We start from the raw sequence: 27,567 nt of genomic DNA, 5'->3' as shown, positions 1-27,567 counted from the left end.
TATTTTATTAGAAGTGAGTCAATCATGTTTCGGGACTCAAACTATATCATAGAAATATTATCTCAGAGTTTAGAGAACTTGATGACCAGAACGGTACTGCAAAGTGTTCGAAGAAAAATTAGCATTCTTTTGTTGAATTGTTGAATTTTGATTTTGTACAAATTCTAGAACGAAAACTCTACCTTCATACACGTATTTCAAGCGTTCTAAAACATTTTTAACGAGGTTTTTTATAAGACCTTTCCCAAAACATCAAACAACGGCTGGTCAAATCTCCCTCATCAACATACTGTTTTAAAATGGACCAATGCTGTATACAAGTCCGGACATTGAGGTAGCCATTCCGATAGTTCAACACATGGAGCATGACTATTAAACAGTCGCACGACTTCGGATGCTCAGTCAGCGTCGAAAGGTATTATTTAATACACCTTCTCCAGAAAACATCGAACTGGTGTTTTATTTAGTTCCACGATGAACATATAGCTTCCACCGAACTTTTAGTTTCGACAACCGGTTGCCGTATACCGCTTGAGTTACCTAGGTCAAAATGGTTCGGCGTGAGTGGCTCAATCTCTTTCGACGTAAGTGGTAGATATGTTAGAGGACGGCTGTTCATAATACCTTCTGCCTCAACCATGTATGTCTCTAACGGCTCATAATCCAACTTCCGATTGTTATACCCCGTTTCCACGGCCGTTTTGATAAAAACGAACCATCCTCTCCCGAGTCCAGCCCATGTGGGGAGTGTTGGGAGGGTTGAAGATCCACTTGTTAGCGGTACCAACGTTACAACCATTTGTCCAGCTTGCTCTTTCGGTCAGCAAATGCGGCACCCATCGCACGGATAGCTTTTTCATGTCCAAAATGTATCCAACTCGTTCTTTTGAAATGCCTACGGTCTCAGCTAACTCGCGTAACTTCACCTTACGATCGTTCAAAACGAGTCGATGCACTTGTTTTACGATTTCTGGATTCGTAGCCTCTTTTGGCCTTCCAGAGCGAGGTGCATCTGCGGTGCTTGTACAACCCATTTTAAATTCACCAAACAACCGATAAATTGTAGTTCTCGAAGGAGCAGAAGTGGAATAACATTTCGTCAACCACTACATTGTTCGGGAGTTTTTTCAAAAACAATGTTTCTGTACGAATGCTCAGGTAGTGACACTTGAACAACTGTAGTTTGTGAACAAATAAACGAAATGTCAAGAAACTCCACACATAAGCTAGTGACAGATGAATCTCTTGAAATGAATCTTGTTCATTTTTAGAGGCATCATCCGTTGAAAAATCCCAAGACTTTACAGCCCATGTAGTATTACAGCTCTTAGTGGTAAATACCATACGCGTCGCAGGTTTGCGCTTTTCAGTTCTATCTCGGTTGTTCGATAGCTTTTGAGTTGGTAGTCTTCCAATTGACGTTATAAAACCTGCCTCAGATCTGTAATACAATGCATTCTTCACTTCAAGCATTCAAATCGATGTAATGTCATATTAATTATTCGGCAATTACAAATTACAAAACAGACCGTATTCAAAATGGCTACCTACTCGAACTGAAGTACCCTAAAACAATTGTTGAGCCCGTTCATCGGATTTCGACAATAGTGAATTTATAGGTAGAGCAAAGACTTCATCGATGGTAACGAAATCCTTGACAATGTCATGCAGGGCTTGATCTTGACCCCCTCCGCAAGCATGGCAGTTGACAGATAACTTTTGACCGTTGCTTTCTCTGCCTTCATAGATGCGTCAACCCAGTCTTGTCTGGTTCTTCTTCAGATCCTTCGCGAAACTGTTGACTTCAATTAACAGTTTTGAAACAACTTTAGAGTAGCTTATTACGGGGAGTCCTTTGAGAATAGTATATTGCTTTAAGAGTTGTTCATACGATAGCGGTTGTACGGATAGCGACAACTCCCTAACCGTTTGAACCTCCTCAAAAGTATTTTTTTTTCCTACAATTAAACGAACGACCAGCGACAGCAACTGCGATATATTCTCTGCTCTGGTTACGGGCACAGTCCTTGTATTGGATGGTACTAACGTTTCCAGTGGAATTTTCGCCGTTTCAACGTAGGTATTACTTTGGTCATTTCTTATAAGTAGTACTTAGTTGAGATTTCTGATGCCAAATAACACGGCTTGAATGTATTCTGAGTGACAAGCTCAAGAATACGCGTACAGTTGTTCAAGTGTCACAGTGTAGGTCAGCGTAGGTGTAGATCGGAACAAAATCTTTGACCAAAAATCCCCCGGACAGAACGGGAATCCAACCCGAACCCCCGGCATGATAACGGGTGACGCCAAGCACTCGGCCACGTTCCCAGTTCACAATAGGCAACAGGCGTTACGACATCAAGGGCGAGCTCCCTAGCTAACCCATCCTCGATAAGTATTAGAGATGAGCCATCGTGAAGGTGTCCACAGCTCCTTTTGGTCCGTGTAACGTAGTAGGTTTTCTGCAGTATTTGGCATTTATTTTTACACCTCAACTTCTTCTGTTGGGGGTCTTCGTAACCTAATTGGTTGCGTGTCCGCTACTAAGCGAACAATCATAAGCTCATAACTCAGGACCCTCAACTGACCATCTTTGTGTATTATTCTAGCTACTACGTCCACGCAACAATCATCATGTGTCGGTAATCCCAGTCCCTTACCGCTCACATTACGGTCTGCTGCATCGGTAGTTGTTGCTATTTGTAACATAACAATGGAAGCCTCATATCAACAGTCACGTTGTGTATATAGCCCAACTGTGAACATTCCAACAATAGGTATAATCTTACGCCGAAAAAAGGCGACATGTGTTGTGCATCGATAGAATAGGAATACTCTAACGCCAAAACGGCTACTGTGTAACAGATAAAATGTGTTTCGATAGGATAGGAATAATCTTACGCATAAAAATGGATAATGTGTAATATACAACATGAGAAAAAAAATGTACACTATAAATTTGGCTCTGTTACAGCTGAATTACTGAATGAGCCTAGTGTGGGTTTAGACTAGGGATATATTGATGTGAAGAAATATGATGAGATTTATAGAAATCGCATCAACCGTTTACACTAGCGTGAACTTCTATAATGAATATATTCATATCTTCGGTGAATTTATTCACCTGAAGTAGAACTGCATCCAACTTTAGTGATTTCTCACCAGTGAGAAATTCACAAGCGTTTACATATGCTGAATTTATTCAAGTTATATATACCTCGAATAAGTGTATCATATTTATTCTCACCCGTTTACAACTTTTTTTTCACGTGAATAAATCCATCTATAGCTATAGATCTCCCTAATGTAAACCCGCCATAATAAAAATAAATAGATGAGATAAAAAAAAACTTCTTCTGTCGTGCGCGTTCAAACAGTTTCGACAGAGCCCATCGGATTTCATAACTTCCAGCGGTCCGAAACAGGCAGTGATGTGTTGTAGGTTGAATAGCTCTGGATCCGATGAACGGTATCCTTACAAGCTGGATATATTCTATTCACCATAAATCCCTGAAGATAAAAAAAAATAAGGTAGCTCGATTGCGAGTAGTCCCGTACATACAAATCAAATGTCAAGTTTCGTGGTATGGTAACGTTCGTCGTTCTTCTGTTCGGCACCCGTTAAACTGGCAAACTAGTAACTGATAACGTCTAAACGGCCCATTACAATGAAATGAAGCCAATAGAGATATCGGTTAATCATTCGATTAATTCAAATAATTCGAATAATCGAATAATTAGGGGCAATTACTACGAATTATAAAACAAGGAATCATTTCCAAAGTTCGTTAATTCTTAAGGTAAGAGTTAGGCTTTACTTTTTTTTTAATTCTGCGGTGATCATCTAACCATCACACATTATGATATACCATGCGGAATTTTTGTTCAGCTATTTGAACCATTCTTAGGAATAATAACTTTGCTGTTATTTGAGATTTCGCCGTTAAAAATACAGAATTTCAAAGCTACTTCACCGTACTTCACAGTCAATGTTTATATAAACATATTGCTTTTGTACTAGTAATTATAAGTACCAGACATAAATTTTCATACAAATATAGTATACCAACAACATTCCAACAAACTATTACTTTGTACTCCGATGTTTATTTTTAAAATTTTACTTAATGTATGTAACTTCAATACATCATAACAAATATTCACTCAGTTAATCGAATACTGAAAGACAATTATACGAATTAATCGATTATTGCAAAACTCCCTAAAGATTAATCCATAATCGTTTTAAAAGAATGCTCCAGCTGCCAATGTTGTTTTACGATTCTTGGAACGAATAACTGACAAGTACTCGGCAAAACACATCAAAATACTGAAAAATTAGCTCAAAAACAAGGTGGAAACATTTTCGCATTTTTTTTATTGGCAGTATGTGAAAGTAAAATGTGTTTATATAAGTAATTAACATTTTATCTTCAAACAGTCGTCGCATCAAACTCACTCTCACTTCATTCTGAAAGTCACCTTACTTTTCATACTCGAGTCGATAACCTCTTTCAACTTCTGGCATGACTTCGAATCTCATTAAATGATATCTATAGTAACGCTTCGGGAGTACCGCGAGAGTTCATTGGAGCTGATTTCCTTACCGCATTCGCCTTCTAGAATCGAGTAACACAAGTGATTCGAGCCATTATACGTCAATCGCCGCGCGAAATAAAATAGTATTTTCTTCAGCGCTATTTAACTGGGGAATCGTTGGGTCGTTTTCTGTATGTAGTAGAATCTTTAAGCTGCTATTTGATTACTACCTAAAGGCACAACACTACGAAATTTCTGTATTCCACATATAGCTCCAATGCGATTCCTTGATTCAAAGCTCTTCGAGTTCCCTAGAAATTCCTGTTCTATTGTTCTATTGTTCTTTTGATATATAACAGATATTCATTATTGTGATACATTTGTCTGGAGTAATCTTCGAGCTCTTACAGAATTTTAATTATATTTCCATAATCTTCTGCAAGATTGCACTCTTCTCAATTCGTTTGATGGCACCACCATAAGATTCTTTCCTGTATAATATGTGAACTATATATATACAAAAAAAAAATAAGTTTATTTTTCATAACCTTGCATGTATCACTATGCCCATGCCCAAATTTAAAACGACCGCAAAGGGTTAAAAGTCACAAAACACTTTTCTTTCGATGTTTTTCGCGGGCTCAGCTGGGGTTCTATAATGGGATGTGAATGAGAGGAACCACACACAGCGGGCTGGTTATAGTGCGGCTTCGAAGCCACTGTGCGGTTTCCATATAAACATCCCATTATCCAGTCTCCGCTGCGGCTACATATATATATATATATATATATATATATATATATATATATATATATATATATATATATATATATATATATATATATATATATATATATATATATATATATATATATATATATATATATATATATATATATATATATATATTAACTTAACAATGTGTTTTAATGTGAATGTGTATTCGAAGAGATCAGCACTTTTCACTTTTAACAAACAAAGTTTTTTTTACATGAGATTATTCAGATGACATAAGACACTTAGGCAAAAATTCTACTTCAACATAATTTAAACCAGTAGTTACTCGAATAATGATTTCTGCGTATTCTTTAGATAAACAAAGATTTTGTCGCTTGAGACACTTATGCGATTATTCAAATGACATGATACATTTATGCAAACAGTAGTTCTGATACAACCTTTTCCACCTTTTCCATTACTCCAAAATGTTACAATGGCTAAATTCTGCTGTTATCATTTTTGTCCCACATTTCTATACATTCACCGCACTGTGCGTTGTCTTGTGTAGGTGACTACTTTGTTTGATGCTGAGTAGGGGAAAGGGGGGGAATTTGGACCACCTAAGCAAATCGCCTAATATTTCCAAACCAATACGGTCTAACAAAAAGTGTCACATTGTATACTAAGCTACACTCGTTTTCTCTCAATAAATAATGTTTAATCATTATATGAAGCTTCAATCTACCAAACATATAATAAAATGAAAGAGATGATTTTTGGACATTAAAATTTGATGCGGGTTGATTTGGTCCAGTGTGTGTTTCATCGAAAAAAAACATACTTATGTTTATGTAAAGTAATTTGGGATAATGTTACAATCAGTAACAATGTTTTGGGATCGATACCATGTGTCTTGGCCAGATTCCAGACCAGAAATGTTGGATTGACACCATCCCGAATTCTGCATGAATCTTTTCCCTGTTGGTCGAGCATTTTCAAACACTTTTGATGCTTGGTCAAAGAAAATCCGTTCTCGATGGCCTGAGTTGCTCTTTCATGCTCCTCCTTCTTCCAACGTTGTCTGTCCATCCTATTTTTGTAATTCAGCGGCATCTGGAATCAATTAGACCAAAGAAAAAACCTCAAACCTGTAGGACCAATTCACCCCACAGAAACGTGTCCATGTCACCCCACACAACACGCAAAAATTAAAATGCAATTAATTTAATTTATTGTTATCAAACTTACAGTTTCGCTACATCAAATTGTTCCTCTTCTGTAGGTGAACAGAACTTTACTGCACAATACACGAAAAGTTTGTTTAATTAGCGGGAAAAACCTTAAAACCACTATCGGAAAACTCACATTTTTTGACGTGCTTGCTGTGTTTATGCTACCGTTTCCCTCTACTTGTGAAGTTTTACCAAGGTTTTTTTACTTTAGGTACATACGGTTCAACAATAAAAGGAAATGACATTATAAAAAATCCAAGTTGAGCCGTAACTTTTGAGATAAAGGGGTAGTCCAAATCACCCCATATGACCAAATCACCCCGTGTTACCCTACCATTATCTATTACTCATAGGAGCACCGTATTGATTCCTGAACAGGTTCACTAGACATCACGCTTCGTTCAGGAAAAGCATAAACTAATACTTGGTTGAGTAAAATATAAGATTAGCATTGTTCCTTGCTGTGGTTGCTGAGGGCAGACAAACGACCAGAACGGTAAAAAAGGTATGTTGCTGAGAGCAGACAGACAGCCCACAGAGTTAATGCATATACAAATACATTATCGATCTTGTAGAAAAAAAAAATCCAACATATCCTTTTCCAAAGTTTGTTTAAATCGTTTTATTGGTTTTTAAAATGTATTTTATCCAGTGTAGCACTTCAACTATAAAACATGTTTTATGATAATTCAGACTATTTTACATAAAGGGCGGAGTTTTGATTTTTAATTTACAGGAAAAATTTTTAAAATATAAATTTTCTTATTGGGGGTTAAAATTCAATCCATGTAATTTTTTTTGCTGGTTATCGGCATAAGCACGATATTTGAGATACCCCCGCAAAAAAAAGTTCAACTACGTAATCTAGGTATCCAATTCACTGGTTCAAAACGAGAAATGAATTGCTCACCAAATTCATTGCGCAATAGATCCATCGTTAACGATGCGGGGCTCATCGTGTTAAAATAGTATGAGCCATTGTTTCCGGATCACAAACTGCTCCAAACAGTGCATTTTTACGGAATGCATCGATAACTCTCGACTGCTGCTCGAGCTAAGTACGGCATATTACTTATTTACGTATCCTCTCAACCAAAAATATGCTTCATCCTTAAAGGTTTCGATAAAACAAAAAAAAATATTTTAACAGAGTATTGATTTTCATAATAAAATTCAGTGATATGTAAGCGTTGTTCGATGTGTTTGTTCGCTAATAACGGAATAGCAATGTAAACTACACAACTTCATTTTGACCGATGGCACCATGGATGACAGGCTGGAAACGTACAGTGTGCACACCTGGCACACTGTACGTTTCCAGGTTCATAGTCCTATTTATGAAAATACCTGAATTATATGACCCTTGTCAAAGTTTTAAAAAAATATCAACAAAAAACATGAACTTTCTACGAAAATCTCCTTGGGTTGTGGCATGGTAAAATTTTAGCCTAGAGCTTGTTCCAAAATTTGAAATATAATTTTCTCGCAGACGGGTGGTCCGGATGGTACTCTGGGATATACCTTGAGATTTATCAAGCAATAATATTAAAATTTTAGTTACAGTTCCATACAGTAAAAAGTAGCTGATAACAATTCACCTGAATACCAATTATTCACAGAATGAAATAGCAATATTAAGTACTTTTCTCCATGGAACTAAGTAGATAGTCTGTAAAGATGTGTTAATTTGTGAAAATTATCTGAAAATAATAGTGTATAATGTGTTTTACTCCTACGATTCAAGTTTCGTCGGATTAATGAGTTGTTTCATTAATAAGGTGACATGCATAACCATTTTATGTTTTGCTTATCGTTCAGTTTTCACACCAACGCGTACCACATGCTACAAGTTTTCCAGCGTACTTCTTTTTATTTTATATTGCATTTGTTTCTCGTTAAAAGATAGTTCTATTATTTCATCAAATATTTCCTTTCAACGTAAAAAAAACCATATGTATCACTGTAAAATATGTCTTATTATATGATATTCTCTCTAAATGTAGTATTTCAACTTCTGTTTATTCAATCACATATCGGTTGTAATAAATGTGTCTGTGTGTTCATGTGCAGTATTGTTGACACTAATACTAATGTCTTTTTGTTTCTATCGTTCATTCCCTGTATCATTATTTATCTTGCTCGTATACCATGGACGCTACACCGCCGGCTAGGAGTATAAAGAGTTTATCGATGCTGAAGGTTTAATGCCACTTCCAACCTCCGACTTCCACACGACGGTCTGCTTAGAGATGCGTATGCTAAAAAATAATATGAACAGTAACTGTATAGTCCCATCAGCACAACTTGGTCCAAGTACAATATCATATCCATATCCTTATATGGATACACCTATCAAACATTCTAATAACTGTAATAATAATGTTAATAGTAACGTGAACGGTACCAGTAATCACAATAACGCTAGCGTTAGTAATAACAATAGTAATAGTAACAATGGTGATCTAGCTAGTGTCGATAGCTCCGACACCTACGCTAGTTGTCAAACGCATCCATTCCTGTCACAAGGTGATCTAACATCCGATATTGTAGATATGTCATTCGATTTAGACACGCTAGATACAAACAATCTATACATAAATCCATTGGAGAAAGATACTCAAAAGCAGCGTTCAGTAGGTAGAACCCATGTTAAGAAAAGTGCTTCCGGAGATACTGGACTGAGAAGTTTGGGCGCCAGTCCTATGGACGATGAGTACAAACAATTCCAGACCTCGTTCGATACGTCTGATCGGGGCAGCCGTGTTAGTCTGAATGAGACCCCGGTGCCGAAGCATCGTAAAACCCGCTTTCAACAGGGTGCCACTTCGGCAGGGTTGGCCACTGCTGCTAGGCCCAAAACTCGCTTCGAGAATCTGAAATCATCAATCGAAAGTCTTGAAGACTCAGGTGGGGTTGCAGGGACTGGCAGCAGTAGCGGTACGAGCAAAAAGATGCGCAGATCCTCTTTCATGCCAGCCAAAAGCATAGCATCGGCAACCAAACTTATCAACCAGCATCTGTTTGGCATTCAGAACCCATCGCAAAAAGGTAGGTATCAAGGCACATAATGACACCTCATAATTCACGCATCATACACCACACACTTTCGCCCTCTTCATACGTATGATAACACAGCTTAAGTCGCATATTTACTTCATGACACAAACACGGGCATCTCTTATACGTCAAAAACACTCAATCTGTATTGAGCTGCTACCCTTCGATTACCAAAATGATTTTTACTGCCACTTTGCATACATGTTACCTTTTCAATGTTCGAAACTACACCTTCACACCTCAGTCTACATGTACACTATCGCATTCGCATTTTTGTCACCATTGTTACTACATTCACTGAAGATGTTTCTCGTTTTGTTTTAGACACAAACACTCTAGATGATGTTCAATGTTTCTTCACATGAACTTCAGTCAAACAATTGGCCCCATTTGAGTTTTATATTTACACTTTATTTACACACTATATTATATCTTTTCAATTTTATATGTTTTCCTTCGGTTTATACACTATTTCAAATATATTCTCATACAAAATCAAACTAAATTTAGAACGCATAATTCGGGTAGGGCGGGGCTAGTTGGTCATAGGGGCAAATTGGTCAGTGACGATATCTTGAAATCTGAGCGCCCAAAAAATTAACTATCTATGGGTGAAAAATGGCGAATTTCTGATGCAAAAAAATAATAAAATTGGAAAACTTTTTAACAAGTTGGTTAAAAAATACGAAAATGGTACCGACTTTGTCAAAAATCGTTCACTGTTTGCGCATTATAAAATTTGCTCTAAAAATTAGGTTAATACTCACGAAAAATTTCGGTTAAATCTTAAAACAAAAAGTTTATTGTATGTCTATGTTTTAGATGTTAATGGAAATCGATTTTAAAATTGTACCATTGTAGAAATTGCTCGTTTGAGAGCAACGCTTATAACATTTTCAGGTATGCAACGTTTTGTTACACAAGCTATAAACAAATATAGGAAGTATATGTTTTACTGCTAAATCCTGTGTATTTGAATGGAGACAACCTGATACCCACCACCGTACAAACCACTTCCAATATAATTGTCATATTTGTTTGTTTGAAAAAAAAAATTCTTTAAATATAATAAAAAGGTAATTTTATATAATAAAAAGGTAATTTTGATTTTCATAATGTGCTGCTTCGTCCGCAAAAAATTATGAAATGGTAAATTTATCAGTATATTTTACCATTTTATTCAAAAACTAAACTATTCAATGTAACTTTTAAAATTGTGACATCATAATCTTTTTTATTATAAATATCATCTCATCTCCAACTGTTCTGAGTTTTGGTGTCACGGTAACTTTGAATGTTGACAATTCGGCTCGTTTTTTTACTCTTTGTAATGTTGTGTGTGATTTCTCTAATTTGTGTCCGACAAATCTGATACAAAGGTTGGATCTTCTTCCGGTCGCTGTGGTCTCCTTGTTCCGGTTTCCTCGTAATCCTCCCAGTTCCGGTTTCCTCGTTCAGACTTTCTCTGAACTGTTCAATTACGTTTGTCACTTTCAGCAATTTTGCCAAGTCGTCGTGGAAATAATTTGAATTTTGTTTATGAGCGAACAAATTCCTTCGATTGTTATTATTGTATTGAATTTGTTATTTCTAGCAACTGGGCGATAGAATCTAAATATAGTAATTTCGGTTTAGAGGGTGCACCCGTGGCCGAGTGGTTAGCGTCTCACATTATCATGCCGGGTGTGCGGGTTCGATTCCCGTTCTGGCCGGAGGATTTTTCGTCAAAGAAATTTCCTCAGACTTGCACTGTGATCACGCGTATTCTAGAGCTTGCCCCTCGGAATACATTCAAGGCGTGTTATTTGGCTTAAGAAATCTCAACTAAGTATTAATGAATGACGCTAGTTAATGCATATGTTGAGACGGCAAAAGTTCCACAGGGAACGTTAACGCCATACATGAAGAAGAAGAAATTTCGGTTTAGAAGGCATCGATTCTCCCTTCCATTCTCATCAAAATTAGGAGGCTCTTTACTGGTGAGTACTGAGGAAGAGATTACCATTCGAGCTGCGTCAGTGTTTCCTGTGTGGTGCCGAACAATATCGAAAATGAGAATAACTTTGCGACAGTTACTCGACATTTCTTGTCCTTTTTTGCAACACGTCGTTATGCATTTCATCCAACCGACTCCAGTAGACAACGACAAGAAGAGTTTTCCTTTTTTTCATAAGACCGTAGAACAGCACTGCGTATTCCACCAAATGCACCATATGACTATGGATTAGAGTGCCAATGGATGTATAGGAAAAAAGTGACCTTCGAATTTTCAAACGGGACTTTCTTAAAAATGTTGATTCTTACGGAGAAATGCTCTATGCAAAATATCAGCTCAATTTGCTAGTGTCGCAGATGTCAAAATGTGGAATATGATATTGCATATGATAGTTTTTCATGAGAATCAACATTTCTAAGAAAACCCCATTTCAAAATTTGAGATTACCATTTTCATTAACGCTCTACTGTTTTGGCTGCAACGTTGATGACTATTGTGGTTCTACCAATGATTTCTTACGTTAGGAGCTATCGTAGTAGAAATACTTTTCATCTCCAGGCACAATGCTCTACAAGAGACTCTCCTTTCATTGTCCGACATGCAAGGTAACCGTGACATGGACACATAACAATTCGGCAGAACAGTTCATAAAGTTGACGTTTAGATGGCGCCACTTGCGAAAATCTACTTGACTATCACAAAGCACCATCTTTCAATGGATAGGGGTAGTGGGGGCAAATTGGTCATGGGGGGCAAAGTGGTCACCTGCTTGTTTGGTGGTATAACTATTGGCTATAGATGCCGTATTGATAGTCACCTTATGTTTGAAGAATTGAATGACTTTTGAGTCACCCTGTGCTTCAATAGAGCTATCGCGTGTCAAAATATAAATAAAAATAGAAATTCCTCTCTCGATAGCCATTCGGCCGTAGTTCTGTGCGCATGGTATCTAAGGAATTTCTCGTGAAATTTAGTTTATACAAACTGATACATCGGACAAATCATCAGTTTGGATGACTGTTCACATATTCGAGGAGAGGTGAACAGATATTTTGTTTAATCTCAGCGATTAATCAGCATAAAAATTACTTTGATGTTTAGGGGCAAAGTGGTCATAGGTGAATAACGACTTACAATGTTCTTTTTACTAAATCTGATATACCGCATCATATTCTGCTTTTGAAGAGGATCCTTTTATGGCTTTGATCAAGCCTCATTATGCGAAACGTTATGTGTTTCATGCTACGTTTTTGTATGCATGAGAAAATTTAAATTGTGACTTCACCTACAAGGCCAAGCTTTTTTCATACATGTACCTACTATATCAAATATGATTTGAACAAATTTGGACGAATACAACGCATAAATCTATGCCATTTAGTTTGATATGTGCGAGTGACCACTTTGCCCCCACTAGGTGACCACTTTACCTCCAAGCAAAAAACAAGTTCGATTTTTCACCTTTTTTTCTAATGATGAGAAGTGTACTATATTGTTTTTTAAATGGTAAAAGCCATTTGCTATCTTGAACAACAACGAGTTGAACTTTAATATACTTCGAGAAACGAGAATTGAAGAGGTATGTGGACGCTGGAAATGGGCTTATTCTATAACCCCACTTCCCCTACGTGTCAAAGTTTGACAGCAATCGGTCGATTGGTTCGTGAGTTACCGCATTGAGAGTGAAGCAACTTTTGTAATTGTGAAAAAAATGAAAAAATCACAAATCAATGAAAACGATGGCAAAATTGCATGAATTGGGCTTCGAATTACTTCCGCATCCATCGTATTCTCCAGATCTGCCCCCCTGCGGCTATTTTCTGTTCGCAGACCTGAAGAGAATGCTCGCTGGCAAGAAATTTAATACCGATGATGAAGTGATTACCGAAACTGAGGCCCATTTTGAGGAAAAACCGAAAGAGTTCTATAAAAATGGGATTTTTTTTTTTTTTTATCTTCGCTTGTTTTACGTCGGCATATTTCCGCCACTTTAGTGCCAATCACCGACATCAGGGAGGCGACTCCACCTGTTCCTACCTATCAGACTCAACAACTCATGAGCCGGGCCAACTTCTTTTACTTCCCGTCCGAAGGAAGACGTAACCAGAGATTTTTCGCCTCAGAAAATCCCAACGACGCCAGCTGGGATTGAACCCAGGCCGATCGGATTGTGAAGCTGTTACGCTAACCACACAACCACTGGCGCCGTCAATAAAAATGGGATCAAGTTGTAAGTTCGCTATAATCGTTGTATCGCACTCGAAGTCAATTATGTTGAATTTAATTTTAGTAAAAAAAAAGTTTTACTGTGTTACCTTATAAACTATTCAGCCGAACTGTTACCTTAATGGTTTTCCGTTAAAGTCTTTCTTATGACTTGAATACATTTGGAAACAATTGTCTAAGTAACTCGCAATAATTTAGAAATTCAGTGGTTTGTCGTTGACATCAAAATCATTACTTTTGAATCGTTTGTGCCACTCTTTACATGTTCTATACGATTGGACTTGAACGTCATATCCTTCATATTATTATCAATGAATCTCTGGTACATTTTTATCGCATCTTAGGTTGACTGAATGCAAGAGTGTAAAATCTTATGAAAAATTGATCGAGTGCATTATTAATGACTACTAGAACTGTTCACATCACCATCTAGTATTTTTGTGAGCGGAAACAAAGTTAAGATATACTAGTGTATATGATAGTGAATATATTTATATGTATTTGATTTTTGATTATTCTTTATATCCTATATTTATATTTGGATGCCTATTCCATCCATTCCATTCCATCATTCCATCCATCCTATTCCATTTTTTTAAATCCTATTCAATTTGAACGAGAAAACTGTCAACTGTCATGTGGGTGACGGGACGACGAACGTGTAAGCCCATGATACTGATACAGGAAGCACGATGTTAAGAATGCCCATGAAGTGGGTTACATCTGTGGTATAACCGCAAGGTTGACGTAGGACGTTAGTTTAATGATCATTTATTTGAAGTTGAATCTGAATCAGTTCTCAATGACTGGATGAATGAATATTTGGTTGGAGGCACAAGGTTTTGAGTCTCAATACTTCTTCATCGACTGAACAAAGAGACATGATTATCACTTCATTCGAAAGATGAATTGTCTATGAGTTATATGCCTTGCAAGCAAACTATTGATAGAAGCGAATGAACTGAAGAAGTTTTAAGTCTTTATAATTTAAGACAACAACAACAAATTATTGGAATCACAACAATCTATAAAAATAGATACCTGCTTGAAATTTCATCACAATCATGATTAATATGCGGGTGATGCTAGACGCTACTAGCAAAGCAATATTGTCGTTCGGCCTGTGTGCACAACGTTGTCGAACAACTTGTATGTAGTGTGACTTGTATGACAAAATATTCAGCAAAAGAAGCAGTCACGCAAAATTGACGCAAAGTTTATTTTCCGCTTTCTTATGTTTGCCCTATACATAATACATAATAGATTGCTTGTCACTAATTTTCCAACAAAAATTTACAAACAAAATGTCTTTGCTCGCAGTATTATATTTTGAATAGAAAACAAAATAAATTCTTTTTCTTCAATACATTCCAAGTTCTAAGCAGATCTGGAAGATTGTTCGACGGCCGCCGGTAATCAATGCTCACCAGTCTTCCGTGTTTCACATCAAACCCTGCGTACGAGACGAACAATGTTCACGATGCTCTCGCAGTTTTTGTTTGTAGACAAACATGATTTTTTCGTATCTTTGTTTGTTTCACGTGATGTTCAAACATCATGTACAGTTTCTCTTGTATTTTCACCCAAACAACGACAATGTGTAGAGTAAAAGAAGCGAATTAGACACCACACCACCACCACTCAGCACACGGTGTGTTGGTGTGTTGACATGGAGAAGGGAAGAGAAGAATCTATCATGACAATGCGTGCTCCGTCTAAAATTTTGGGCAAATAAAATACACCTCTTTATCTGCTCTGAACAAAATAAACGTCAATTCATTTTCACAATCGATATCATTGTTTAGTCCACGCATCAATTTGTAAGTTGAATTTATATAACATCCGCTACTATCAGCTTTTGAACAAGTACTAAAATTGATTAGAGCGTGGCGGAGAACTAATTCCCATATCAAAATACCAAGAATAGGTGTGAACTTTTCTGAGAACATCCATTTAAAACTAATTGTTGGGTATTTATTTATTTATTTGGTCAGCATTTGTATGACGTCGCCCCGTTGTGCACCCGGTTTCCCAGACTTCTATTCAGAGAATGTTTTCTTATCACGGGAAATAGCTATGGATTATTTAATCAGACTTACAAAATGTGCTGAAATCATAGCCTCTGAGTTCACGTAATTTTGCAATACGAACTAAATTTCTAGTTAGTTTCTGTGAAAAAGTGCTCTACAAAGAAATCTTTTAAGAGGAATTATTTTCTTCTGTGCATGAAAAAAAAACGAGACGAAAGCAATGAATACTGCAACAACGGGTGGTATGTTTGGACATGATGTGCTTTATGAACTTATGATTTATGAACATCGTGTTTATTCATGATATGAGAAAAGCATGTTTATGTTTAAGTATCATTGTTTGTGTTTGGGGTAAACATTGAACACTAGCAAAAAGCATGTTCGCATTCAATCAAAAACATGGAATTTTCACATCGCGTGGACATGTATAAGTTTTTTTTCGGAGGACTGACTCGATGACTACCAAACGAAAAGAGTGGCGCGTAAATCGTTCCAGTATGAAGAAATTCTATTCAAGTTGAATTTTCTCAGTCAGAGAAGTTCTCCTGAAGTAGTGAAACCCATGGGATTAGCTTCCGCATTAGTTTTAGGTTCCGCAACTTTGAAGATGGGTTTTTTATAGTTTGGGGAGAATTTTCTCAAAAAGGCCTGGTCTAGATAGCTTACCACCAACACCAATGAACAGTCAGAAGTGCAACGAAGTACTTCAGAATCATTTACGGCTGTTTTTGCATCAAAAACAATGTGGTAATTGGGTAATTTGGCATCAATTCATAAAATCTAAAGGTCATGGCATAGTTTAATCAATAAGGGCTTCAGATTCTGGACTGGTCAGCTTGTTTACCAAATCAAAATCCTGTCAGGAACTTATGAGGAGTGATCGGACGAATAGTAGATGCAGCTTACCAGCAGTATGAGTGATTTGAAGAGTTTAAACGAGCAGTATCCTCTGCGTAGAACGAGATATCCACTACAACATGGCGCAGCTTGGTCGTAACCACCCCGAATGGGTTATTTGAACTGATTGAGAACTAAAAATGACCTACAAATTAGAAACTTATCGTAATTCATGTTAAATTGGCGTTAATTTTGTAAAGGAGTGAGAGCTTTTCCATCTGGTTCTATAGTTATGAAACACTGGAATTTCAGTTTTTTTTAATGTTTCGCGCTTGAACACAGCAATAAAGTTGAAATGGCCAGTCTTATAAATGAAGATAGTTATTGTACTCTACACAATATACTTCAATTCAACCGACTTCTGACATATCTCTGCAAACTCAGAAAAAATGAGTGGTTCTATAGTTGTGAAACGCAGTGTAGATCAGGAGGAGGTGTGGTTGACTATGGAAGTTCGGAAGACAAACTAGAGGCGAATGAACTCTGTGAGTTTAAAGCCTCCAGCGACTGAGCGATTATCGCTGGAAAATTAAATGATTTCATCATCAGGGCATTAAGCATTTCAAGCTGAGATGAGATGGTGTCCTAAATATGAAGCTGTCCGAAAAATGGTTCAGAACGGTATAAATAATTATAAACTTTCAGCACTTGCGAGCGGAGAATGAGCGAAAATCTGAATGGTCGGTGGTTCGATTGCTTGACACGCAAAAATCAATTTTGTTTACGAAATACAAACGCGAGAACAATTTGTCATTTCGTTTGTCATAATTTTGTGTCATGAATCTTCGCTTTTGAACCTGAATCCTCCTGATAACATTCTAATCATGTTCTCTCACTAATAACGGTTGTAGCACGAGTTTTAATAGATTATTAGATTGTTTTTTATGCAAATGTTTCGACTATAAACAAATAGTTGTGGTTTCATTTAACGGAATATAGCGGGTCTTTCAATCACGCGTGCTGAGGCAAGTTGCATCGTTTTGTTGAAACCACAGTTCCTCCACATTGGGGGCACTCAATTGTGGCACAAAGAAGTTGGTGATCGTGGCCCTATAGCGGTCACTTTTGACAATGATTCAACCAGCTCATAGAATGCACCAAACAGTGGTTTCTTCAAAAGGCAACTGTGTTTCGATAATGGCACGAAGATTATCTTACTCCGAATGCGACAGTTTTACTTATTAATTTGTCCATTCAACCAAAAATAAGTTTCATCGCTGGACAAAATGTTCTTGAGAAATTCGGGGATGAATTTCAACAACAACAGTCTTCAAATATATCTGCACAATTTTCAGACGTTTTCCAAACCTAAGTCTGTCAATGAATGTTACGTCTATAGTCAAGCAAAGCATTCATTCACATTATTCTCCAAACAGCTCCGTGTAATTTATATCTGTTCCTGAAGATCAAATTACCATTGAACCATCAACCATCAACCATCAAACCAATTAAATTTATTATTAATTATTAAAATAAAATTAAAATAAAAAACCAATGAAATTAATATAAATAGTTCTGTTTTCAAAATTTATATCTGCTTCTGAAGAAAAAGGGGAAGAGGAATGCTTCTGAGAATATCTGACAGAAGAGAACTTCCTGCATTATTTCAAACAATGCAATAAATGTAAGAAATCTACAAAGGATATTTGACTGCATTTGTACAAATATCACCGTCTAAACGTTCGTTATTTAGTTTTTTTCTAATCATACTATTGTACGAAATTATTTTTTTTTTCTGATCAAGAGGGGGGTAAAATTATTTTCATTATTAAAATTACAAAAATTAATGATTTTTACTTCCCTTAATTTTACTTTTGATTACTATCACCTAATCAAACCATTTTCAAGAAGATTACTACCGTTATGTTTAAACTCATTCACTTGTTATTCCTCAATAATACTATCTAGCATTGAACAGATTTTACAAATTTAGGCACAAACTATTGAACCAACAGTCATACACGATTACAACACAAACATTCGAAAATATATAGGGAAACCAATCGTTGATACACTTGTAGAGAATTTTATTAAATTATGAAATTTATAGGGTCCAATTCATTGACATCTTGTTGATATAATTTTCTTTTTCTCCTCCTCTCTTTTCATCTCATCACACATCAAATATTTCATGTAACCGACCGTCACTTCGAAACCCATCAAACCCATAACAATAAAAACCGAATCTAATTCCTATCAAACCCAGCTCCGAACACACTCAATCCAGTTAACACTGATACTAAAATGTTGTCGTTGTCCATAGATTCGATAGAAACATCACCTCAGTTAGAAACACATCGACGGTCGAAATCAATCCTAAAAAATAAATCCGAAGCGTCGAGACTTTTGTCCGATCCAGAAAGCGAAAGACTATTGGCTGACAATATGTCTGGATCTGGGGTTTCGGAAAATGGTGCCAATATGGTAAATTTGATTTTTGAGTGTCATTCTAAAGATCGTAATCTTTTGCCCCTTTGAGCTTCAGTTATCCAACTTTCATATTACTGTTAAGATATATTTTCTTCCTGAAAGTAATATCTTCCAACGTTAATTTTGAGTATCTCTTTCGTTGTTTCCTATCACATTGATTTTTTATAGCAGGTTGTGTTTCTGTAAAGCTGTTTATTTCTGGTTGTGACATACTTTAAGATGTTATCTCTATAGCTCTTAAGTCTAGTGCGTTTTAATTCCTCTCACATTAACTGTGTGTATGTGTGTTTGTTAAACATTTTGTTCGTTGTTTCATTGCACGGCTACTGATGTTGTTAATGTTTCCAATCCGATAGCTAACACCATGTTAACATCCACGCGGAATAACGGGTCGTAGCTAAATCCGCAAACTTGCTGTCTGTTAAATAGTTAATAGAAACTTTTAACTAGATAGATCATACAAACATTAATATGTTGTACTTTCTCGAAACCTATCAGGGGAGCGACTCAAATACTGACTACTCCGGAAGCACGATGATCGCCACCTCGATTACCCCAATTGCACAACGACATCGTTTGATACACCAGCGTTCGACACCGGCCTCGTTGGGCAGCAAAGCGCTAGCCAAGTTCCAACAGCCACGCTACTCACAGGAGGAAGTCGCTCGACAAGGCAAACCACAACTGACGAGGGGCGTGGGCATAGGTACGTACGTCGATCATCTCACCGGCGATCGTCGACTAGATACAGGGACTAGAGAGAGTAGCACAGGTAAGGGTACCACTTTCGGTCAAGCAATCGATGTTCCTATTGTTTATCGGGGTTTTGTTTTTCCCGAATGTAACAGAATCGGAAACAGCATTTTCAACATATCTTGCAGCTAGTAGTAATAATAATAAGGATAAAGCATCGTTCGCTGGAAGTAGCTTGACATCAAGCGATGAGAGTAAAACAACCACCAGCAGGGGAAATTCTCTGGAGAACCACGGCGGAAGTAGTGGGTACGGCGCATCATCATCGTAGCAGGTGAGTTGTTATTGACAATGTCCTACCGAAGTTACTCTTTTGACGATAGTCTGGCAAACTAATTCGTTCATGAAACTCCTCGTAGTAATATGTGAGCTTTCTAGAACAGTCCTATTGAAAGCCTACTAGTAGAGATAGTCAATCTTGCATTCCAGTTTTTTTTTCCAAAATATATATATATATTTTTATTAAGGCTCATGTGGCGTCAGCCTGACAGGGCCGTGAGTTCAATATTTCACAATATTTGCCTTACAACTATGTTAGTAATATGTAACCGATTACTCGAGATTGGCTCGAGTGTTCTCATAATTGGGATGTTGCTGTCTGCAATGCTTTCTACGTGCGCCCGACACAGGATACTTCCTATTGGGATGCAGCTGACCATTAATCAGTAACGCCCCCTAGTCTGTACCACGAATCTAGCGTGGTGCGTCTTTCTCAACTGGAGAAATTCAGGATAGAATGGTCACTAGTCGGCAGAATCACTCGTGTAGAATTGCCATGAGCGGTACAATCCTCAGCTCTTGGTGAATGAACAGTGGCCTGCACAATCTTCGAACTGTGTATCTGTAAAGAGTATGTATATGTATTGCCGCGACTAAGTAAAAGTTTATCGATCGGATAGGAGGGATACGAAACAGGGACACAACGAAGGAAACATAATTAAACGTTAACATCGGCGTTTCTCAGGAACAGGTATAGATGAAGCAGAAGATCAGGATCACGGCTACCTAAGATATCCCGGACGGGGATCTCTAGAGAGCTGAGAGCGGGCAGCATGGAACCGGATACACGACCAGACAACATGCTCAATGTCGTGGTAGCCGTCGCCACAATCACAAAGATTGTTGGCTGCGAGCCCAATGCGATAGAGATGCGCGTTCAGGTTGTAGTGATTGGACATAAGCCGAGATATCATGCGAATGAAATCACGACCTACATTCAATCCCTTGAACCATGCATTCGCCGAGACCTTAGGGATAATCGTGTGTAACCAACGACCGAACTCATCTTTACTCCACATGCGCTGCCAACTTACGAGTGTGTGCTGACGAGGAATGTCAAAAAATTCGTTATAAGCAATTTGCCTTTCAAAAAGTGTGTCTTCTAAAGCGTCCACCTTAGCTAGCGAGTCCGCTTTCTCATTCCCCAGAATCCAGCAATGAGAGGGAACCCATGCCAAGGTAATCTTGGATAATTTTTCGACCAAAACACTCAATAGATGTCTTATTTTTGTTAGGAAATAATATGAGCGTTTATCAACTTTCATTGAGCGGATTGCCTCTATTGAGCTGTGACTATCTGAAAAAATAAAATAATGGTCGATGGGCAATGTTTCAATGTTCCCTAGTGCGTAGTATATCGCACCCAGTTCAGCGACATACACGGAACAAGGATCTTTGAGTTTGAAAGAGGCACTGGAATTTTCATTGAAGATGCCGAAGCCAGTGGTACCGTTTCTGAATGAACCGTCAGTAAAGAACATTTTATCATATCTAACTTTCCCATATTTTTCCGTAAATATTGACGGAATAATATTGGGGCGTAGATGATCTGGGATTCCATGGATTTTTTGTCGCATAGACAGATCAAAAATGACAGAGGAATTGCAAAAGTATGGGAAGCAAACTTGATTGGAGATGCCTGGTGAAGGGTGCACTTCATGGGTAAGGTACTCATGATACAAAGACATAAAAGTTGACTGAGGAGTCAGTTGAAGTAGATTTTCGAAGTTATCAATCACCAATGGATTCATGATCTTGCAACGGATGTGAAATCTGTAGGATAATGCTGTGACCGAAGAGTAAACGGGGATACTCCTGCCAAGACTGCGTTGCTCATCGTATATGTCGAATGCAAACACCCCATGGCTATACGCAGGCAACGATGTTGTATCCAAAGAAAAAAGACGCTTGTTAGACTTATTCAATACCCTACTAGAAAACAACATTGTACCACCCGAATGGAGACAGGTTAAAGTAATAGCAATTCAAAAGCCTGTCAAACCAGCGTCTGATCATAACTCATACCGTCCGATTGCTATGCTCTCGTGCATTAGAAAATTGTTGGAGAAAATGATCCTTCGAAGACTCGATCAATGGATCGAGACAAATAATTTGCTATCAAGTACACAATTTGGGTTTCGCAAGAGCAATGGAACAAACGATTGTCTAGCGTTGCTTTCTAGATAATCAACTGGCCTTTGCGCACAAGAAGCAACTGGCTTCAGTATTTCTGGATATTAACACTCCTATACTCGCGCATTGGTCTGTCAGACCGAGAAATCAATAATTCGTTCATTTCTCAGAAAATATCAACACTACGACTTTGCGATTCTCTCTAGCTTCGTTATTCGTCGTTCGTCATCGTTTAGCGTATCGCATGTGTTGGTACAAAGGGGACGTGTGCCACTTTTTTAACACTTTCGGTCTGACACACCGACGCGAGTATAGGAGTAACTTTTTTGGACAAATGCCATTTTTCATATTCTAAAATATTGTTGAATGAAATGTATAAATTAATGATAGTGGCATCGAATATTTATTGAATATAATGCATAAGATAATGACCGGACTATTCTTATTTGATTTCAGTCCCTTTTGTAACTGGATTGAACGGATCCATATATTCGTCGATATTCGTCGTTAGATTCATACGTTCAGAAGCAAAATATGAATGTTTGACTTTCGTATAGTTATTCGCTAAATATAATGGTCATACATATACACACTTGTGAAAGAATTTCACTTGTGGAAGAATTGTAAACAGTAAACTATAAACTAATCAGTGGCTTATGGTAATTTTTAACAGTTACAGTTTCGGGGATATTTTTTTTATAATGAACAATATCTACAAGAAAACAAGAAAAAGAAAAGGACGTTCCTAGAAATCTTTTTATATGACCTGTATGCCCCATCTAAAAAAGGCATTAATTATTCGTTTACCAAGAATTAAGAGACAAAGAATATTATATATTAATAATATGCTATGTTCCGATTCTCACTCCAATGAAACCACAATCGATTAATATGTTTTTATGTTATTTTATAGCTCTTTATACTTCCATGAATTATATTCAGTTACTTACTTTTAATTAATAACAGTGAAAAATTCGAACTTCGTTATTTTTGTTGGAGTATCAAAAATTACTCTGTTTTGATGAGGCATGATTAGATGACTATTGAAACATAATAAAGACGAAGAAAACATATTTTTAGGAAATTTTTCATTCAATCATACCCTCTTCTTCAAATAAATGCCAATAAAGCCTGAAAAATACACAATGGCAACATTACAGAGAAGTTTAATTTTCGGTCTGTGACACCGTGCGCGAGTATACGTGTTATGATTTTGCACGCGAGTATAGGAGGGTTAAGGGAACTTTTGATTCGGTTTCCATAGAAATTCTGTCAGACATTCTGAACAGATGTGGACTTCCTAGAATTTTAAATAACTTTTTGTACAATTTTTTTGTCAGAAAAGCAAATGAACTTCACCCTCGGACAACTGACAACTTCCAGAAATAGTTATATGGGTCTACCCCAAGGCTCATGTCTCAGCCCCCTTCTTTATAATTTTTATGTGAAAGATATCGACAGTTGTTTGGCAGAGCAATGCACGCCAAGACAGCTTGCTGACGGCGCCAGTGGTTGTGTGGTTAGCGTAACAGCCTCACAATCCGATCGGCCTGGGTCCAATCCCAGCTGGCGTCGTTGGAATTTTCTGAGGCGAAAAATCTCTGGTTACGTCTTCCTTCGGAGGGGAAGTAAAAGAAGTTGGCCCGGCTCATGAGTTGTTGAGTCTGATAGGTAGGAACAGGTGGAGTCGCCTCCCTGATGTCGGTGATTGGCACTGAAGTGGCGGAAATAGGCCGACGAAAAATAAGTGAAGATATAAAAAAAAAAGACAGCTTGCAGATGATGGTGTGGTTTCCGTCAGAGGACCCATGCCGAAAACTTGCAAAGGCCATTGCAAAATTCCCTAGATATCTTGTTTTCGTGGGCAAGGATCTTAGGGATCGAATTCGCGCCGCAGAAAACTGAACTGGTAGTGTTTACTAGAAAGCGGTTCCCAGCCCAATTGCATCTTAAGCTTTTGAGCAGAAGCATTACCCAATCATTGACCTTCAAGTACCTTGGTGTCTAGTTTGATTCAAAATGCACTTGGAATACTCACATTACGTATTTGAAGCAAAAATGTCAAACGACTTTCTCCATTCGATTTGCGGCACGTGGTGGGGAGCTCATCCGGGAGATCTCATAACGCTTTACAAAACAACTATTCTATCTATTCTGGAATATGGCTCTTTCTCTCAGCAGCTAAAAGTCACCTTCTAAAATTGGAACGAATTCAATATCATTGTCTACGTATAGCTCTCGGCTGTATGCACTCAACGCATAACATGAGTCTGGCAGGAGTAACCCCTCTACAGAACCGATTCTGGGAGCTTTCTCTCAGAATACTGGTGAAATACGGAGTCACGAACACACTTGTGATTGAAAACTTCAAAAAATCCCAAAATTCTTCATCTAAATATACAATCTCGGTTTATGAGAATATATCACCACTATATTTCGTCAGATATTTGTCTTCCGTGCTCACTTCACCATCAGCAGCTCCTCAATTGAATACGATCTGTCGATAAAACAAGCAATACTCAGAGCAATTTCAGATCAGCTTCGACCAACTTTAATTCCCCGTATTTTTACCGAAAATACCAAAAAGTCAATTGCATGAAAAGATACTTCACTGATGGGTCTCGCCTCAATGGATCCACTGGCTTCGGTGTTTTCAATGAAAAATCTTGCGCCTTCCGTAAACTGCAGGAACCTTGTTCCGTTTATGTTGCTGAGCGGGCAGCAATTGGCTTCGCATTGGGGATGATCTCCAACAAGCCTGCAGACCATTACTTCATTTTCTCGGATAGTCTCAGTTCGCTTGAGGCTTTCCAGTCGATGAAAACTAGTAGGCACTCATCTTATTTTCTCACAAAAGTGAGGCAGCAGATGAGTGCTCTGATCGAAAGATCTTAAAAGATAACCTTTGTATGGGTCTCCTCTCATTGCTCAATTCCTGGCAATGAGAAGGTGGACACTCTCGCAAAGGTGGGTGCCCAGGAAGGCGAATTGTTTGATAGACAGATTTCATACGATGAATTTTTACAATTACTGCGTCACTGTTCTCTCTTGAGTTGGCAAGCCGATTGCAATACTGGAAGTCTTAAGCGGTGGTTATATTCAATTATTCCCAAGGTTTCTTAAAGGGGGTGGTTCAAAGGTTTGGTTGTGAGTCGTGAATTCGTTCGTGTAATGAGTAGACTTATGTCCAACCATTACTCACTAGATGTGTACAATGTCTGTCGGTGTGGAAACGATCACGCAGTTTGGCAATGTACGGATAATTACGCAGCCAGAGAGTACCTTTTGAATGCCCTTGAGGCCCAAAGAAGGCAACCCTATGTTCCTGTTAGATACGTGTTGGGATCTCGCGACATCTGCTATATGCAGTTGATTTATATGTTTGTGAAACGGTCTAGTATAAGAATTTAATGCGTTTATGTTTTTTTTTCTTTTTCGTTATTAGTTTATTTGTCTTGTCCCCGCATCTCACCGTCGCCCACCCTCGACAGATAGTCGAACACCAGATGCTATCCCTGGTCATTATGCACAATGCTACAGTGCGTGCGGCAATCCTCGGTTGAGACAGCGATACCTCATATCCATATCCCTAACCTGTCCCGTCCCACAAAAATTGTTCCCCCTCTAACCTCGAGTAAACCGCGAGTAATCAATCGAATCCTGTTAAACATAGATTTAAGTAGAAATTTTGTATAAACAAATCATGAATAAGTAAATTTCTTTGTCGAAAAATTCCTCGGCCAGAACGGGAATCGAACCCGAACATACATCCATGATAATGTGAGGCGCTAATCACTCAGCCATGGGTGCACGAAGGATTCTGGAAATATTAATATTCGAAGTTCTTAACAGGCGAAATAAATAAAATAATAGCATAGTCCTATCTCAACAACGAGATCGTGTCTTGGACACAACCTCCCATAATTTCACTTTTTTACACTATTTCAACAAGTTTCGGAAAAATGTCAGCATGGAGTATCAGATAATAAAGGTGACCCAATACGCTGTCATACAAGTGCAATATTTTCGCGGTTAGAAAAGTGTATCAAAAACCACAGTAAAAAAATATGTTTGAAATTTGACATGCAAGAGATTTGTACAGGGTGGGCCATTTAAAGTGGAAGGATTTGTTTTTGCAATAGCAAAGTAAAGAAGTGGAATTTTAAATTTTTTTTTTGAAATTCATTTATTTTGGTCCAAGGAGATTTGTTCTAACTACTTTTTGATTATGATATCTCGTAAATGACCGCCTCTGGCCTTGACCGCAAAATGTGCCCTTTTTTCGGCATGTTCCATCACTTTGCCCAATGTTTCGGCCGATATGGCAGCAATTTCTTGTCGGATATTGTCTTTCAGCGCAGCCAGGGTCCTTGGTTTACCAGTGTATACCTTGGATTTTAAATATCCCCATAAAAAAAAGTCAGGAGGCGTCAAATCAGGTGATCTCGGTGGCCAGTCATAATCGCCGTTTTTCGATATTAATCTTCCGGGGAACATTTCGCGCAATAATTTGGTCGTGGCAGCCGCTGTATGGCATGTAGCGCCGTCCTGTTGGAACCAGTAATTGTCCAATTCATTTTCACGAACAAATGGCAATAAAAAAATCGGTTATCATTGTCCAATAACGCTCCCCATTCACGGTTACCGTTGCTCCATTTTCGTTTTCAAAGAAGTACGGGCCGATGAGACTTTATCGGCATAAATGCCACACCACACAGTAACTTTTTGGTCGTAAAGAGGTTGCGTTTCGATGAATTGAGGGTTTTCAGTAGCATAAAACCGACAATTTTGTTTATTCACTCCTCCATTCAAGTTGAAATGCGCCTTATCAGACATTATGATTTTTTGCCAAAAGCCACGTTCATTTTTGGCCATTTCGATGGTCCATTTCGCAAAATCAAGTCGACGTGGTAAGTCAGATGGGTTAAGTTGTTGAGCCATTTGAATTCTATACGGAAACATTTTCAAATCAACACGAATTATGCGTCGGAGAGTGGTTCGAGCGATGCCTAACTCTTGCGAACGATGGCGACCTGATGTCGATGGAGTCTCTGCAACACTGGCTCGAACGGCATCAATATTCGCGTCGAAACGTCTTGGTCGTTGTCTGGACAGATGACTGGCATTACCAACACTATCAGACGATATAAATTTAGCATATAATCGACGTATAGTGTTGTCTCCAGGCGATGTTTTAACTTTATTTATATTTTTCCACGCACGTTTAGTTAACACAATTGAGAAGTTATTTTGAATGTACAGCTGAACAATTTC

At 37.8% G+C, this 27,567-nt stretch overlaps 1 protein-coding gene across 12 annotated transcripts in view; it reads left to right on the top strand.

The window, feature by feature from the left end:
* LOC129767692 (potassium voltage-gated channel protein Shab) overlaps positions 1-27,567 on the top strand; it is a 339,910-nt gene that overhangs the window by 300,498 nt on the left and 11,845 nt on the right. For 10 of the 12 annotated variants that reach the window (XM_055768833.1, XM_055768832.1, XM_055768837.1 and 7 more), the window contains 4 exons: positions 8,664-9,540; positions 18,962-19,122; positions 19,627-19,900; positions 19,977-20,155. In XM_055768833.1, coding sequence (XP_055624808.1) covers positions 8,664-9,540; positions 18,962-19,122; positions 19,627-19,900; positions 19,977-20,152 — 1,488 coding nt within the window. In that variant the 3' untranslated portion in view covers positions 20,153-20,155. Of the gene's footprint in view, positions 1-8,663; positions 9,541-18,961; positions 19,123-19,626; positions 19,901-19,976; positions 20,156-27,567 lie in introns of those variants that run through there. The other 2 variants (XM_055768841.1, XM_055768840.1) reach the window with 2 other exon arrangements.

Source organism: Toxorhynchites rutilus, chromosome 2 (genome assembly GCF_029784135.1).
Source record: "Toxorhynchites rutilus septentrionalis strain SRP chromosome 2, ASM2978413v1, whole genome shotgun sequence".
NCBI classification, from domain to species: Eukaryota; Metazoa; Arthropoda; class Insecta; order Diptera; family Culicidae; genus Toxorhynchites; species Toxorhynchites rutilus.
The sequence above is the reverse complement of the archived record's forward strand: the minus strand, read 5'-3'. Positions and strand labels throughout refer to the sequence as shown.